Source organism: Sarcophilus harrisii, chromosome 1, assembly GCF_902635505.1.
Source record: "Sarcophilus harrisii chromosome 1, mSarHar1.11, whole genome shotgun sequence".
NCBI classification, from domain to species: Eukaryota; Metazoa; Chordata; class Mammalia; order Dasyuromorphia; family Dasyuridae; genus Sarcophilus; species Sarcophilus harrisii.
The window spans coordinates 117,891,064-117,909,185 of NC_045426.1; the positions used below are offsets into that span (position 1 = coordinate 117,891,064).

General features: G+C 34.9%; 1 protein-coding gene across 3 annotated transcripts in view; it reads left to right on the top strand.

Moving 5' to 3' along the window:
* The window catches only part of SPATA6L (spermatogenesis associated 6 like), an 83,545-nt gene extending 66,868 nt beyond the window's left edge, over positions 1-16,677 (top strand). For 2 of the 3 annotated variants that reach the window (XM_031962161.1, XM_012543354.2), the window contains exons 10-13: positions 3,889-4,076; positions 7,287-7,380; positions 10,412-10,529; positions 16,638-16,677. In XM_031962161.1, the coding sequence (XP_031818021.1) occupies positions 3,889-4,076; positions 7,287-7,380; positions 10,412-10,510 (381 nt within the window). In that variant the 3' untranslated portion in view covers positions 10,511-10,529; positions 16,638-16,677. The remainder of the gene's footprint in view (positions 1-3,888; positions 4,077-7,286; positions 7,381-10,411; positions 10,530-16,637) is intronic. The other variant, XM_031962165.1, reaches the window with a different exon arrangement.
* Positions 16,678-18,122: the final 1,445 nt, after the last annotated feature.

Sequence of the window (18,122 nt, forward strand, 5' to 3'; positions counted from 1 at the left end):
GGTTTGTGCTGGTATCTTGTCACCCAGGGACAAGTCTTAGCAGCACAGTTGGGACTGATGTCCCTTATCACCAGAGATTCCTTCTGTTTTCCCAGACTCAGATGTCTGACTCCATGCCTAACCTCCTACACTATTTTGGAGGTAAAAATTCTGGTGGCTGGGTCCAGGATACCTTACAACTCATCTAGTTCCATGGCTCAATGATTTGTGTTTTAGCAAAACTAGCCTGGAGTATTTACACTTTATACTGGCCAAACTTCCTTCCTGTTATTTTTCTTCAGCTCTTCTCTAGATGTTACAGGAGGACCTATAATGTCAAGGGTAGTGCCCTGGAGGGCCTCAGGGGTCAGTCAGAGTCAGGATAAGTCAAAGTCCTTGGTCTTTAGGAGAAGTGAAGAAAGCAGGCAAGCTGCCACGTGGCTTGCCAAAGATGAATCCTGGAGTCTAGAGTCTAGAGCCTGAATGAAGTCTTCTCTCCTCAGCGAACTGCAGCAGAGAGAGTCTGATCCTCTCCCTCAGTCCTCCAATCCTTGCCTCTGATTATCTCACCACAACACATTCAGCAAGTGCCAATTGTGAGGAGAGCTATCACATCACCATATCATCTAAATATATTCTTATAGAACCATTATTTCAAATTGAATAGGTAATTAGTCTCAAATGTTCTGCTGTCTTAGATTCAAATACACTTTTTCAGAGTTCGAGCCCTTTACAAGGACACTGTTCTGTCCCAAGTTATGTTTATTTTTGGTGCTCCACATTGACCCTGAGGTGCTATTTTGTTTTATTTTGGGGAAATCTAGAAAGCTTGGAATTTTCTGATCTACTCTATCTTCTTCCCAGAATTCTTGTTTTTTGAAGGTTGACCTCTTTTAATAATTTTAGATTGAGGGAAAGAGATTGAGGGAAAATTGTAAATAGAAATAAGTAATATAAGCATATTTGTAAATAGAAATTTGTAATTCTATTTGAAAACAAAATTCTTTTTATAAATAGAAATAATATAAGAATATTAATTATTTCTATTGACAATTTTCTCTCAATCTCTTTTATTTGTTTATATATATTTGTACATATATATATACACACACATATGTGTATATATATATATATATATATATATATATATAAATTGTTTTTGTTGTTGAGGCAATTGGAGTTAAGTGACTTGTCCAGGGTCACACAGTTAGGAAGTGTTAAGTGTCTGAGATCAGATTTGAATTCAGTTCCTCCTGAATTCAGGGCTGGTGCTTTATGTACTGTGCTATCTAGCTAGCCCTGTTTATAATTTTTTTTAAAGGTCTGCCAAGAACTCTTTTTTGGGTTTGTGGCCTTTTGGCATTTTTCTTTGAAGTGCTACCAAAAGCTGTTTTGTTTTCTTCAAGAGAGTTTGAATCCTGATCTTTTTTTATCATCATGTAGTTATCTATGGTCAGGCTCTTTTTCCATTTTCATTGATTTTTAATGGCCTATTTTTTACCTGTTACCTTTATGTTAAAGTCAGACTCTTCTCTTGGGATGTGGGGGAGAATGTCTCAGGCATCAGATTTTTCATACCATTGTTTTCTGAACTCTTATCTAGGGGCCTTTGATCTTTTGGTTTTTCTAATGTTCTATAATCCAAAGACAGGTATGGTCGCTGCTCCTTTCATGTACAGAGACTTCAGGTACTTCTCTTTGTCCAAACCTCAACCAGGGTCTTCAGCACTGTAGCCTAGAAAATTCTCTTGCTGCCTATAGTCCCTCAGATCCCAACCTTCTATCCTGGAACCAAAGTCAGGAATTTGCCTTCATTGCTGTCCCCAGGGTTTGTTATTTGTTGACTTAGCTATATCCATCTGGAGGTATCTTAACTTAGTTGACCAAACCATTACCCCAGGAGGTCAGATTTTTCCTACTGTCATTCCAAGTTTTCTTAGGCTGGATGATTATTTTAGCCTGACTTTTAGTCATTTTTGCCATTCTAAAATTTATTTTGGGGCATTATTTTAAGATATTTGTGGAAGAATTTGAGAGAGTTAGGTAGTTTTCTGCTTTATTCTGCCATCTTCCCATAATTTTCCTCTTGATTAACATACTCTCAGTCTCATACTATATCTATAGCAGAGATTTTAAACTACCCAGCTGTCATTGTACAATCCCCATTCTGTACCTACCATGCAGTGTTTTTTAAACACTTTCCTCTCTAACTCTTTTTATCTTACACTCACTCAGACCTGGCTCCCTCCTCATGACACAGTTTGTTTGGCAACCCTTTTTAGCACTAGTTGCATTTTCACTCACCTCAGAGGAGAATTGAGAATACTGTTTGCTCTGTATTATTATGTCTGGATTTCCTTTCTACCACTAGCATTCAATAATCTTGCTTCCTTTGAAGTTCAGGTGATCTATATTTGTCACCCAGTCAATATTCTGGTAGTTATCTACAAATCTAGAGGGCATTTTCCTTTTCTCAGTGGATTTAGAGGCTTGTTATAGTCTTTTTCTTTTTTCCCCAATTCCTTTCCTCATTTGTGGGGACTGTAACATACTGATATGCTTTTAAACACCATACCTTTTCGCCATTTCTTCTCAACTATACATTTAGTTTGGTCATCCCCCACAATTATTCTATTTTCACTCTTGTGAACTATGAAATTCCTCTATCTGATCATCATCTATTATCATTCTACATTTCTTTTGGCCTTGCAACCCCTAACTCAATTCTTCATCTTCATTGGTATTTCCATTCCCTACCTCTTTTCTCCAGGCTCTCACACCATACTGATTATATTCTTTTCCCTTCTGGATATTAACTTCTTAGTGAATTAGTTCAACCTTACACTGTCTTCTTCTCTCTAGTTCTTTTTCACATTATTCTATTACTTATCAGGCAACAGTTATTTATTAAGTACTTACTAATGATCCTTTAGTTGCCAAATTCAATGACCTTTTTCTCTCCTCATCCTTCTGGATCTCTCTGTAGCCTTTGATACTATTGACCATCCTTTTCTTGAGATTTTTTTTCCCTCTAGGTTTTCATAATTCTGCTCTGTCCTGGTGCTTTTCTCCTTTTCCTTGTGTGATTGCTTCTCCATAGTCACTTTTGTTGGATTTTCATTTAGGTTATGCCTACTAATCATGGGTGTCCTTCACAACTCTATTCTGGGTCCTTCTCTTTTCTCTCTAGATTTTTACACTCAAATATCCCATCAGCTGTCATGGATTCAGTTACCATCTTCATGTAGGTGATTCTCAGATCTGGAATGATCCGATTCTCAGATCTATTTATCCAGCTAAATCATTTCATCTCTTCATCCTTTTATCTCCAATTGCCCAGTGTGTACCCTTTGAACTAGATGAAGTGCTGGGGAGACAAAGGCAAAAACATGGTTCCTACCCTTAAAGAATTCAGATTCCAATATATCATAGCAGCACAGTCTATGTATATTTATACAACTGAAAAATCCTACATGCTTGAAGTTTGTTCCTAGATATGGATTGGATGTTACTTCTAACCAAATGTGAAGAATTTTCAACAAGGGAAAGCTGACTACTAGTTAATGGATGATTTTGACCACAGACACCTATGAAGACCTTAGTCATATAAGAGTGGAGATTCTCATTGGCATAGGGAACTCCAACACTGATGAATTCACAGACTTCTGGAAGTATTGAAAGGAAATGGGATCTTTCCTTTCACCCAATATTTTGCTCTATGATCATAGACACAGATACTGTTTATTTGCATTTTGACATTGAGAGAGCTTAATATTATATTTCCAGCTCTCCTTACCCTTTTTTTATTTTCAGGAGATGATTGTACACTCAGTTTTTTTCTTTTTCCTGATTTTCTTTTTTTCACTCAATTAAAAAAAAAGAATTAAGTAATAACATATTGTCTTCCAGATTTTAAGGGATCGAGAAGAATGGAATGCTAGGAGGCGTGAATTGTTATCTCCATATTCAGATAGATCTGGAAATATCTTGTCTGGTCATAGTAATCAAGGGGATTCCAATTTTGAGAAGAAAAATTCATTTGTTCACTATCACCACCGATCACCTAGTCCACATCTGAATTATTATCTTCAACACAGGTTTGCATTGTAGAATAATTATTCCTATTGCTTGAGAGTATATCAGTAGGAGATGATCAGGAGAAGATCAGACGCAGTTAACTTCTTTAAAATGTTTTGCTTGTAACTATTTGGGAGGGTGAGATAATTGCTCCTTTGAGAGCCTATCAGAGAAATGGACCTTTTAATTTAATACTGTATAGTATTTTTTATTGTTTATATTGTTAATGATAGGATATATCATTTTGATATATGAATTTGAGGTACCAGTAGGAAATATCAGGATTAGATATAGAGATGAGGCTTGTGATTTTATTTGTATATGACACTCTTGGATGGAGAAGTTTTCTCTCTCAAAACAGTTGAGTGCCTAGTATTAGAGAATTATCTAGCAATCACTGAGGTTAACTGATTTGTTTAGGGTTCCATAGGAGACATATCATATGTGGAACTTGAATCCAGATTTTCATGGCTATCATGCTTTGCCTTTATATAGTAATTTTATGTATTTTTAAAATATACCTTTTATGTAATGGTTTTCATCTGTCACAAACATTTAAAAATTTTGAATATGTTATAGAGGGCTGAAAATTGGTAATATTTTTTTCCCCTGAGGCAACTGGGATTAAATGACTTGCCCAGGGTCACATAGCTAGGAAGTGTTTTAAGTGTCTGAGACCACATTTGAACTCAGGTCCTTGACTTCAGGGCTGGTGTTCTATCGATACACTGTGCCACCCAGCTGCCTTGAAATTGGTAATATTTGAACTCCTTTTTCAAGAGATACTGCCATGTAATAAATAGGACATAGAAAGATAAGTAGGTTTTTTAAAAAGAAAGACTAAGGTTTTGTCATAGGATTCTTAATTTTCTTTTCTGGGCATTGCCATTGATAAAGAAAGGAGGAAAAATTCCACATGTTCAAAAGAATATGATATTCACAAAAGATCTATTAAGTAGATATTATCAGAACCTAAATGACACACGTTCTAAAAATATGTATTAAGTTTGGCACAGATAAGAAAAAATATATACTACTATTGAAGAAAAATATAGGAAAATTTTCAGAAAAAATAAATCTATTGATATTAGATTAAAATAGTTTTATAGAAATGATTCATTTAAACATAAAATTTACAGTGATAAAACTAACTTTTGATTATTCACTCTTAATTTAGAGAAAACTCATCATAAATAATACCATGTAATGGTTATTCATGTTTAGTTTTAGAATATGTGTAAGAAAAATGATAACAAAGTATGCTAACAACAAATAATGACAAAGTAAAATGTCTTGCTTGTAGCTATGTAGTGACTAAGCAGGGACTCAGGCCTAGATCCTATAATGCTAAATTGACATTTAAATTATATCAAAATTGCTATAAATAATGTTTTTTATATAAAAAGCTATAATTAAAAAATTACTATAAGTATTTAGAGAAGGGAAAGATTACTTCTGGCTAGAGTAATGAGGAAAGGCTTAATGGCGTTAGGCATTTCAGGATGTAGGTAAGATTTTAATAAGTGGAAAGGGACAAAAGGCAAAAAGACAATGATATGGACAAAAGTGCAGAAAGTGGGTGTGTAGGAAACAGCAAATAGATGTCAGAATCTATGGTTAATATAAGTAAATAGAGTTAATGCTGGATATGTGGGTTTCAGCCAAATTTAATGAGTGTCATTATTGATTTAATTTGTATTTTTCTTATTTTTAGTTGAATCCAAGTTTCATTTGGCAGATAATAAAGGTTTTATGCCTTGGTAAGATTCATTTGGCAGCCATGTAGTGGATGAATATGATTAAATAGAAGAGAGACTAGATAGAAGGCTATTGTTTGAGAAAGGGGTGGTGATAACAAAAATGTGCTTTTCACAAACAAATTATTTAAAATTTTAGTGTTTTTTTGCCTTCTATTGGATAGAGAAAAGGGTATGGATACAAGACATGGTATGAAGCTAAAACTGATTAAAACTTGGCTACTGATTGCTATTAATTAGAGAGACTGTATGTGTCTGGGAGAATGGTGATGGAGGTGGATTTAGTTTAAATATTTTTTAGTTTAAGTGGGGAAAATAATGAGTTCAGTTTTGAGTAGGATGAATTTGAGGTACTAGCAGGAATTTCATATGAAACCATTTTGTAGTTTGAGATATGGTACAGAAGTTCAGGAGTGAGATTAGGAATGGATATATAAATTTGAGATTCAGCTACATAGAGTAGATAATTGACCCCAATGGAACAAATAAGATTATCAGGGGTAAAGTACAGAGAGAGTGTAATGTCTGGACTAGTTCTCAGGAGGACCTTGGGATTAGCCCGAGTCCTTGGTCTTAGTGGAGGAGCGAAGGAGGCAGGAGGTCCATGTGGCTGGTCAGAGATGGAGTCTGGAATCTGGCATTGTCCCTTGTGTCTGTGTCTGAGAGCCGTGGCTGAGAGGGCGTTCTTTCTCTGATGCTCCCTTAAATACCTCAGTATGACTACAACACTGCACCGTACTGAGCATATGCCAGCTATAGAACCTTACATCATTATAGCACACTGAGCATGTACCACCATTACATCACCATATTAAGTACTAAGTATATACCTAACTATAAGTACCTTGCTGATCTAGATTTAAGTACATTTTTTCAGAGTTCTGCCTTCTGTAAGAGAGGAATGAAAGGAACCCAGGAATAAAGCTTTAGTGGATACCTTCAGAGGATAGTAGATAGATGATGATCTAACAAAAGAAATAGAGAGGTAATAGTAAAGAATAGGAGGAAGATAGAGTGTGTGTCACAGGAGTCAAGGAAGGAGAGAATATCTTGTGAAGGAGCGGCTTAACAGGTGTGCTTAAGGATGCAGTCTGTGAACAAAGCTTCAAGGGATCAAACCTGCAGTTTTGGTTTCATCAGAGTCATACCCTAACTTAATGACTTAACATTAATGTAGGAACTTAACAAGTTACTTAAATATTTTCAGTGTTTAAATCCTTTAGATATTCTAACAGAATATGAACTGTGATTTTTTATTACATGGAAAATAATTTCCTTTTGAAAAGTGTGCTGTATATACATAGTCATGCTTTAGAATTTTGGGTTTCCCTCTTCTTCCTCTATTTATTGACTGAATTAAAATGTCTACAATTCTAGTTATGACTAGTTAAGTTTGCCAAATGTCTTTGCAAGAGGATGTGGAGCTCTTAAATATAAGAGATCTGGAATTTGACATTTTAATCTTTTTGACAGGTTGTGCTGCAGCCCTCATTTAACTTGGGAGAAGATTCATGAAAGGGTACGGGATCTTCTGACCTCTCGAAAAGCCCGACAACGACTCTACCTGGTCAGTTAAAACTAGATAGTTGTTGGCAAAAGAACAATGGGCTTTTCTGAGATAACTGACTGTCTTCTGTGATCACAGGTCCCTGTGTTTATTTCATTTTTGCCTTTTTTATTCCTTTTTAAAAAAATCAGTCTTGTTATGACTTTTCTTTCATAGTGCCAAATCATTTTCTAGAGCAGTTGGATTAATTCATAGCTTCACTTAAAGTTTCTACTGTTTACCTTTCTTTCTATTATTGATCATTTCTGTCTTTTATTGTCTTTGCCCATTTGATGCATATAAAGTAAAACTTCAAAATTGATTTAATTTGTATTTTTCTTATTCTTAGTTATTTGGACTTTTTCATGTGGTTGTTGGTCCAGTGCATTTTTTTTCTCCTGAAAATTATTCATTGTGTGTGACTGTGAACAAATCAATTTGGCTTATTCATTCATAAAATGAGAGGGTTGGATTCAATGGATTCTGAGGTTTTCTCTAGTGCTAAGTCTATATCTTGTGAAACTCTGTTAATATCCTTTGACCAATTATCTATCAGTTATTGAGTCTTATCTGGTCTTATATTCTTGTGTCTGTTAAACCTATATTTATGTTCCATTACCTCAAAGTCTTTTTTTAAGATTGATTTAGGATTATAATTTGCCGATCTGGTCATAGCTCATTTGACCTTCACTTAAGAACCAGAGACCACAATGTGAGGTAGAACAAATTTCTGTTTGCCATTCACAAAGAGATAAAACTAGGGAAAGAAGCAATGGGAGAAAGATAGAATTCTCAGAGTTGGATTCATAGAGACATCTTTTGCCACTTGACTTATTAATAAGGTGACATTCATATCAGAACTCCTGGACAGAAACTCCTGATACTCTGCCTTTTGCTAAGACAGTAAAGTATTCAAGTGAGCTTTCAAAATCTCAAATGCAAGCAATTGTGTTAATGATGGCAATTAGTAGTACCTCAACATAAACATAATGACCTAATTTAATTTTTCCTCTGATTTCTATCCTTGTTGAGTCATCCTAAGAGTGACTCAAATGTACTTTTTAAATGAATTTGGTCTTTTGCTGGATCCATAACATCAATGGTGCAAGTACTCCTTACATTCACATAGAATGCATTCCTTCCTATCTTCTCATCCTCTACAATTGTTTTCCATATTTTTTCCTAGAAATCCCTCACAATGGTTTTGAAAAAGTGGAATTCTATCTCTATTTTTCTTTTCACTATCTTAGGGATAGATTGAGTCAATGCATCACTCAGGTTGTTTAGCTATTATTTTTTATTTTGCTTCATGACTCAGCTACTGCCTTTTCTGGTTAGGCATGTTCTTGATAACTTTATTTTTCCATGTACAATTCATTGCTGGTAATGGGGCTTCTTAAGCCCAATGTGTCTTTCCCATTGCTTTTTAGATTGTCATTGTGAATTCTCTCAAATCATGGTGTTCTCTGATTCACAGCCTTATGGCATCATTGAGAGAATACTGATTTGAAAAAAAGCAGATCTTTGTGATAGTGCACAATTTGGAATAATTGAAGCACAATATAGTTTTCCAAGTGCAATGCAACCTATTTCATATCGATGGACAAATTTAATGGGCTGTCTGTCATAGTCTGGACAATATGCATTTCTTATCTATTTTGTTTTCCTAATGTAGATATTAGGACCAATCTGGTTTGCTATACTGGTCATTTCACTAAGGAAGTTTTCTCATGTTCTGGAGTTCAATGTAATTATTACAATGTCATTTATGGTAGAGAACATTTGGAGAACTTTACAATATGTAAGGAATTTTTCTTTTGTTTTGACTTTGGGCAGCACATCTTCTGTGACATAGACAAATACCTGATATGAACATGCATCTTCCTGTTTCTTAATGTCAATACCAAGCAAATCATTAAATAGTTATTTTTATAATTGCATAAAAGAATTTGACATGTATTTTATGATTATATGTACACGAGGAGACATTAAAGCTATATATTGTTCTACTGAGAGAAATATATTAAAAACCCAATTAGCAGCAAATACTGGTTTTGCATTTATTTACACATATCATACATATATATATATGTAATATATGTAATAACATACATATATATGTAATATAGTTAATGAAATATTTTAAAGCACTGTATACAAAATGGAAAAAAATCTATTCATATCATTAGGGATATTAGAATTCTTATTCCTCCAATATTAATATTTTTATATATGTACTTATATTCTATTCTTTCATATCATAATTTTCATTTTTTTCATCTCTCTTTGCTCAGAAGAAAGCTACTTGCAAGACTTTATTATATTCATATTATCTTGAGCCTCATCCAAGAGAAAGCACTCATTTTCATGCCTACTTTCTCTAATCTGCTCACTATTTATGATGTTCCTTTCTTCCTTCTTAATTATAGGTTTCCATTACTTGTCTCTTTGGTGTTGAATTAATATGCCATTAGGCTTGTATGGGCTGGATGTCCAGTTGGTAGCTTCCTTTCTTTCACAAATGTTTCAACTTCTTAGTGACTGATTAATGGATCCTAGAATTAGATTATTGTATGGCCTGGAATAATAACAACTTGCATCTATGCAAATGCTTTAAAGTTTATAAATCCTTTCTCTATTAACATCTTTGTGAAGTAGTCAGTGTAAATATTATTACTCCCAATTTATTCCTATAGTTGAGGAAACTGAGGCTTAGATAAGTTGGAAGACTTGACTAAAGTTAATTAGGGTAAGAGATAAGATTTGAACCCAGATCTTTACTGACTCTAAGTCTAATATATTGACCACTATATTGCAGTGGAAGGGACCTTAAAACCATCTAGTTTTATAGATAAGTAAACTGACGCTCAATAATCCATATAGAACAGATGACGAAAGAGACGTCTTATCCCATACCCATGACAGTGCATTATTTTATTTCTTACAGTTCTGATTTTTTGTTTGTTTTATTTTGTTTTCTTTTAGCCAGTTTTATTGATAATGTTTGTGTGAAGGATTGATGGTGCTAGGTAGCTCCTGTATTCTTTTGTAGGGAGTAACCGACTCTGAAGTTGATGAAATCCTTGGAAGAAGGACCCCCTATTTGAGGAGCTCTCAACTACATGAATCTTTGGGGAGCAAATATTTCTGAGTAATTGCCACTTGTATAGGTAAGTAGCTTAAGCAATTCTTTTTATATTTCAATTTACTGACATAATGTTCGTTGCCTTTTGTCAAAGAAAAATTTATAAATTTATAAAACCTATTTGTAGGGAGAAACTAGAGGGGAAATAGGATGATGACCTTTTTTTCCCCTGTGGTATGACTCTTATAATTCACAGTTAGCCCAACAAGCTTTCTTCTTTGTCTTTCAACATTGACATTTTAAAAGTATTTATTCTTTCAACTTTGGATCAGTGTCTTTTTGATCTTTGCTATTTAACAGAAACCAGGGATTTAAGTTAATGAAATGTCATTGCAAAGCGATTCAGTTCAATTTCATTTGGTTCAATGAGAGAACAAATATTTATTAAGTACCTATAATGCACAAAGTAATATGTTGCATTTTTTTGGAGGGGAGATACAAGGATGTCTAAAGGACAATCTCTATCCTCAAGGAGCTTTCTGTCTAGTAAGAGAATTGAGACAAATATATACATTATAATAATATAGATTACAACATGATTAAAGGCTCAGGAGAGATCAAACAGTGACCTGAGACATTCAAGGAACAAGGGATTTCTTTACTTGGGAGTAAGACAAAGGAATAAGGAAAGGCATTCTAGTAGAGGTGAAGCTGGGCTATAACCCTGTGCTTTTTCAAATTTATCAAAAACTTGAATGAGGACAGAGATAGCATTCAGATTTGTAGATGACCCAAAACTGGGAGAGATAGCTAATACATTGAAAGATCAGGGTCCAAAAGAAAAGGCTCAAATTGTGTAGCAAATATAACTTGCTGAACCTTAATTGGAATAAATATAAAGTAGTCTACTTTGATTTAAAGAATCAACTGCAAATGTACAGGATAGGGAAATGAAGCTAAACAATAGCTTGTGAGATTTTAATGGACTACTAGATTCATATGAGTCAGTAACATAGTTTGGTAGTCCCCAACTTTTAATACCCTGGTGTGATCTTAGGTAGCATTAGGGTGTAGTAGCCAAAATAAATCACATAAATCTTGCTATACACTATGCTGATGCTTTAGGTGCTACATTTTAAGATGAACAAAAGAAGAAATGCACCCAGATCATGAAAGGACTAGAGACCATACCATATGAGAAATATGCTAAAAAAGAATCTGTTGAACTAATTGGAGATTTTTACAAGGAAAAGAAAAGACTTCTCAGAAACTCCATGGCTATCTTCAAGTATTTGAAGGGCTATTATACGCAAGAGGGATTTGGCATGTTTTTGATCCCAGAGAGCAGAAATAGGAAACAATGGATAGAAATTACAGAGAGGTAGAGTTAGATATTTTGTAAGTAAAACTTTCTTACAATTAGAATTGTCTAAAAATAAAATTGTTTTCCTGGGCTCTTAATATAGTGCCTGGGACTTAGAGTTCCCTTAACAAATGCTTGTTGACTGGCTTTCCACACCTCAAAAATTTAAATTTGTTGAATTTTAAAAGTGTAAGTGGATTAGAAAGTAGTTATTTTGAAAAATATTTTTGAGAGGGTTGTGGGTTACAAGTTCATTATGAGTCTGAAATATGATGTGATAGCCAAAAAAATCTAATGAACTTGAACTGCATTAATAGAGGCATACCTCTTAGAAACAGGGAATTGAGAGTTCCATTGCACTCTGCCATTATCAAATTTTGTATGAAGTAATGCATTCATTTCTAGATGCCACAGCTTAAGAAAGATGTTGATAAACTTGAGAACATGAAGAGCAACCAAAATGGTGAAAAGCCTCCAGTTCATGTCATATAATAATCAGTTGAAGGAATTGGGCAAGATTACCTTGAATAAAAGACTCAGGGAGCCAGGAAAACTGTCAAGTGTTTGAAGCACTGTCATCTGATGGAGGGATTAGACATACTCTGTTTAGTCAGAGGGCAAAACCAGGAACAGTGGGTGGAAGCTTCAAAAAGGCAAATGTAGATAGGAAGTTTAGGAAAATTTCCTATTAGAGTTGTCTAAAAATCGCATACATTGCCATAGGGATGGAGGGTTCACCCTCCCAAGATGTTAGAATGAGGCTTCCTTTTGGTGATCTGAAATGCTTTTCAATTATCAATTTTTGTGATTCTGTTAATTGTGAGTTCACAATAGTGATACAAATGCAGCCCAATTTCAGCAATTATATTGCTACCCTCCATGTTGAACCAACTAGCTACTACTAATTAGCTGCCACAGCAGCTGGCCTTGGTGCTGATTGCTTCTAAATCATTGCTAATGATACTTCAAATTTTACAAGGTCAAGGTTACTGTTCCATTGGTTGTTCTCTTGTAGTCTTTTAAACAAGATGAGGGTTCCATTTCCATCTTTGTTTCACTTTTGAGCCAGTAATTCTCAACTAACTGATTCCTCGTGTACTCATCATTGGCTTGATTTCTCTTCTTTATCTTCCACTATCCAGATAAAATCTGTAATTATCAGACAGCAGATCAACCACAAAGCTCAGGGGTTCTTTTTATGAATTAGAATGTCAGGTTTCAACTACTTGTCTCATTTAGCATCGTCAAGCATCTTTACTTACCCCATCAGGTTTCCCATTATTATCTCAGGTCTCTATAAAGAACAATTTTAATCTTTTATAGTATGAATTTTGGTCTCCTAGTAATGCATCTTCTATTTATAGAGTCAATATAGAACAATGTCCTCAATAGTATTTCCCTTTAATGCATTATTTCTCTAGAACCAACTAAAGATCCATGTGGTTTGCTTGTTTATGGCAATAGTGGCCTTATCATCATTGCATTTTATTTGGATTCTTGTAACAAATATGGTTCTCCTTTAAACAGCACACTTCATTTTCTCAGTTTCAAATTCCCAATAAGAAATTCATCACATTAGAAATTTTACTCATTTCTTTGAATATCTATTCATATGCTTTCTGTGAAAGCACTGGGAATTCAGAAATACAATACACAGTACCCATCTAGGAGTTTATGATCAAGTAGGCAAATTCATAGATAACTATAAGTTACAATTTGGTAGGTCCATAGAAGGGGTCCAGAGTAATATCAGAGATAGCAAGGGACAGGTTTTACGGCATGGGGAGACCATCCCATGCATAAGGGCAGGAAGTCCAAAGTCACAAAAGTAGGAAAATACAGGACAAAATTAGAGCTTGAGTAAATAGTCTAATTTTTTTTTTTTTTTTGGAGTATAAGATGCAAAAGGAATAATATTGGAAAAGAAGGCTGTAGTCATATCTTTAAAGGTTTTCAGGACCTGAGTAAGGAGTTTATAGTAGATTTTTTTTTTTTTTTGGTGAACAATGAATAGCTCCTGACGATTTTAGCAGAGGATAGATGTCAATCAGATACAAATTTTAGGAATATTAATTTGACAATGATACAAAGGTTGTATTGGAGAAGGAAGGTGGGAGACAAGAAAAGAAGACCACTAATTAGAAAAAATTCACTAATACTCCAAAGAAAGAGGTAAGAAAGTACTAGAACCAGCAAGTGGCACAGAGGATAGAGAGCTTGGCCTAGAGTCAGGAAGACCTCAGTTTAACTCTAGCTTTAGAAGCTTGGATGAATCACTTAATTTCTGTCTGCCTCAATTTCTTTAACTGGAAAATAGGGTCCTGAAGGGTAGAGATTATTTTACAATACAATTTTCTATGCTAAAGCAATTTTCAAGCTAAAATTATCCTTGACCCAGCTGATTCTGTAATTTCTTTCAGTTTTTCCCTTCACTATCCTTATCTTCCACATCCTATGTTTGGCTCAAATAACTACCTGAAACATTTGACAGAGAAGTAGGGAAAGAAAGGCCACTAAAAACATCACAATTTGTAACTCAGAAAGGTGAGGGTCACAGTAAATCACTCTCCTTTACAACTAGAAAATCATGCAGCACAAAAACTGCTGAATCTAGAGTTAGGATCACTCCTATCCCAGCTCTAACATTTATTCTCAGTGTGACCTTGGTCATATCCATCAACATCTCTAGTCTTCAATTTCCTCATCTGTAAAATGATGAGAAGACCCCTATGGTCAAGTAAAGTCAACAAATGTTACTAAGCACCCTCTATACTGGGGATGCAAAGAAAAGCAAAAGTAATCTCTGCGCTCATTCATAAGCTCACATTTGAATAAGGGAGACAACATGCAAATGACTAAATACAATCAAGAAATTTATAAGATAAATTGGAGATAATCTTGAAGGAAAAGCATTAGCATTATGGGGAATCTAGAAGGCATTCCTTCAAAAGGTGGGGCTTCAGGTGAGACTTGAAAATCCAGGGAAGCCAGAAGGTAGAGATGAGTGACAACATTCCAGGTATGGGGAACAGCCAGTGTCAATATATGATCTATAAAGGCCACAATAAATCATTGCAGATTAGGGACGAGAAAGATGAGGGCTGGAGACTGAATATAAATCAACACATGCTTTATTCACTTTCCCCCCCTTTTTCTTCTGTTTTTTTTTCCCTCATAATTTTTCCCTTTTGAACCAATTTTTCTCTCCCAACATAATTTATAAAGAAATGTGTATAAAAATGAATGTACATGTATAACCAGAAAAAGTAAAATAATATACATAAAAAGATGAGGATCACTAGCAGCCATCATAGATCATACCTTTGAAAACATTATGCCAGATTATTAGAATCATAGAACATTCTAACTAGAAAGATCTTATTTTTTCACAAATGAAGAAACAGAGGCCCAAGAAATTAAATAAAGAGCTAATAAGGTTATCTGTTAATCAAAGCATAGAATTTGGTGTTGTTCTGTTAACTGTTATCTGTTGGGAATGTGAAATAGATAAGATATTACCTCATGTTTTATTTTGATCTAACCCTGAATATCTAGCCCTACTGTCATTCATGCTTCAAAGCACAGATAATTTCCTCAGTTGCCAAAGATGGCACACGGCATCCATCAGTTTGGTGTACAGAGACAGTAAGAGAGTTCCATGTTCTGCAGTTTTCCTGATTAGAATGTTCTACTTGAAAGATTAAAGGACAAATGCTGGGTCACTAAATCTTTGGTTTCAAAAATAACCATCCGGGATTTATTGGGTAGTTATATAGAACATAGCTTATAATTACCAAGTTAAGTAACTGGGACTTGCCAAATTACACCATAGCCTGCTGTTACAACTCATAAAGTTGGCACATAATGCACTGTGCTTGGTGTATATGGTGGGGGGAAGGGGTGGTTGGAGAGGAAGAGTTTGCCACATGGCACTTTGTTGAACTTTTAGAGATAGTTAGACAAAATAAGGTTACCTTAAAAATCCCATCTCTAAAATAATTGGTCTTCCAATAATTAATAAACAGTCCCATAAACATATCAAGAGTTTAGTAAGTATTTGGTGAATCAAATTGAGTTGGAGTCTTCAGCCAAATTGAGGAGCTATTGGTAGGGAAGTAGAAGTGAGCATTCCACGAGAAGGTGAGATGAGAGCATGTAGATCCATTGCTTGCTTTGCTTCTAAAAAAATACAAGGCATGGGAAAGGACTACACAGGACCCTGCAAGTATTCCTTTTCTTACTGCTGACACATGGCTGCTATACATATACAGACAGGAAAGTCTTTGCTTAGACACAGCATTTCTCAGGCAAATTGTTTTAGATTGAGGGAGATCATCTGGGAAAAGGGGACCAGAAGGTATCTCTTACATGTAACATAATGAATTCAGTTTAATTAAATTCCAATTTTCCCCTTAAGAAAATAGCCTAAAGTCTTCCTCTGATGTCCCATTGTAACATGGAAGTAAACCTGGTTCTTGGAAGGATATGCCCATAGAGTGCTAAATCTCTCAGATCCTATCATGCTAGAAAAGCTTGGGTTAGGACCTATTAGTGGTGGGGCTGTCCATAGTCTGAGGGGCCTAATGATTGTGTGCTTATCAATTAAGGACTAATCTAGCTAAGTGAAAAACAGGACATTGGGGAAGGATTTTTTTTAAGGTGGGGAGAAACATGACTATACTTTCAGCATGGTTAGGTAGCATGTTTGACAGCTGTAAAGGGATTGCTCACACCTTTGACCTTATAGATCTCTGAAGCTTTGAAGTAAGAAAGTAAATATGCTGTGCTCTCAGTGATTTTTATGTTTGTTTGTTTTTTTTCCTCTCACAGGATTCTGTGTATTATGGTGTTCCTAATTGCACAGTGCAAAATGAATAAGAGCAATAGGGGGATTTGAAGAACTCATTTAAAGTAACAGTACATGCAGTCATTTAGAGCTGAACAGCCTTTCATGCTATCTCTAACATCTTGTTCTATCTGTTTTCCTTTGAATGATATCCTGTACTGTGTATTTTTACCAGGTAAGAGTTATTAATTAAAATGGAGTTTGGGGCTTACATTTTCAGTGTCAATTTAGAATTTTTTTTTGTGTGAAGAGAAGTGAAATAAGTGATAGGGCAGATCTTGACATTGATAAAAAGCAAGTTTTCTGAGTAACTTTGTCAGAATAGTTAAGACTTCTGTATAGATGTACCTCTCTTTAGGTAACAGATTGTACCTTTCAAATGTCAATCAAATTTTTACAAGTTGAATTATATTTTAAGCATAAAAGAACTGTTTGTTCCTCCAGAGCAATCATCATGTAGTGAATCTTATCTTTAATGCTGAGGCAGTATGTGTAATAGAGTGGAAAGAACATTGTGTTAGAAATCAGAACACCTAACTTCCTAAGGCCTTTCCCTGACACCATCTTTCTGGGGGACTGAACAAATCCTTTTATTTCTACCCCAGTTTACTTCTCTGTCAAATGTGGGACTCAAACTATTTGATCCCCAAATTCCCTTCTATCTTGAAATCTAGACTAGATTAAAATCTCAACTCCAGTACTTGCTAACTCCATGACTATGAGTAAATTGTTTCACTTAAGCCTCAGTTCCTTGGTCTGTAAAATGAGCATAAGGATATTGACAATCCTTAGCTAAGAATATATTGGGGAAGGATTTTTCTTAAGGGGGGAGAATATATAAAAGATATGCATGTAGTAATTTGGGTGAACCAAATGCCTTCTCAGTAGTGTAGATATTATTATCCCCATTATACAGAGGGGGAAGCTAAGGCTGGAGAAATCATTTATCCATGGTTATATAGCTAGTATCAGAGTAAGAGGGAAGCTGTATCTCTTGATTCTAAGTCTTAGGCTCTTTCTGCTATGCTACATTGACTCTATACCACCTACCTTTCAGGGTTCTTGTGAGTAAGGTGCTTTGTGAACTTTAAAACACTATGTAAATATGAATGAACAACAATAGTAGAAATTTGGACTTCCATTTATCTGATATGCTTGAAGTGAGGCATACCTGTATGTACAATCATTGAAATCGTAAGAGTTCCTGGTATTCATAGAGCCTAGTTCTTCCTTTGAAGTCAGATATCTCTCTTGACATGTTTATAAAATGAGAAATAATAATTACCTACCCTATATTATAGCCTAAGCTGAGACAGAAGGTTGGATTACTCTTACATATCAGAAGCTCAGGCTTTTCTCCATATGAGCAACTACAAATCAGTGGACTTCTGATCAGTCCCTCAGAGCAGGGTTTTCAGGGAGTGCCATTCAGGAGGTGATACATAAGAGTTTATCTGCATGATATCACC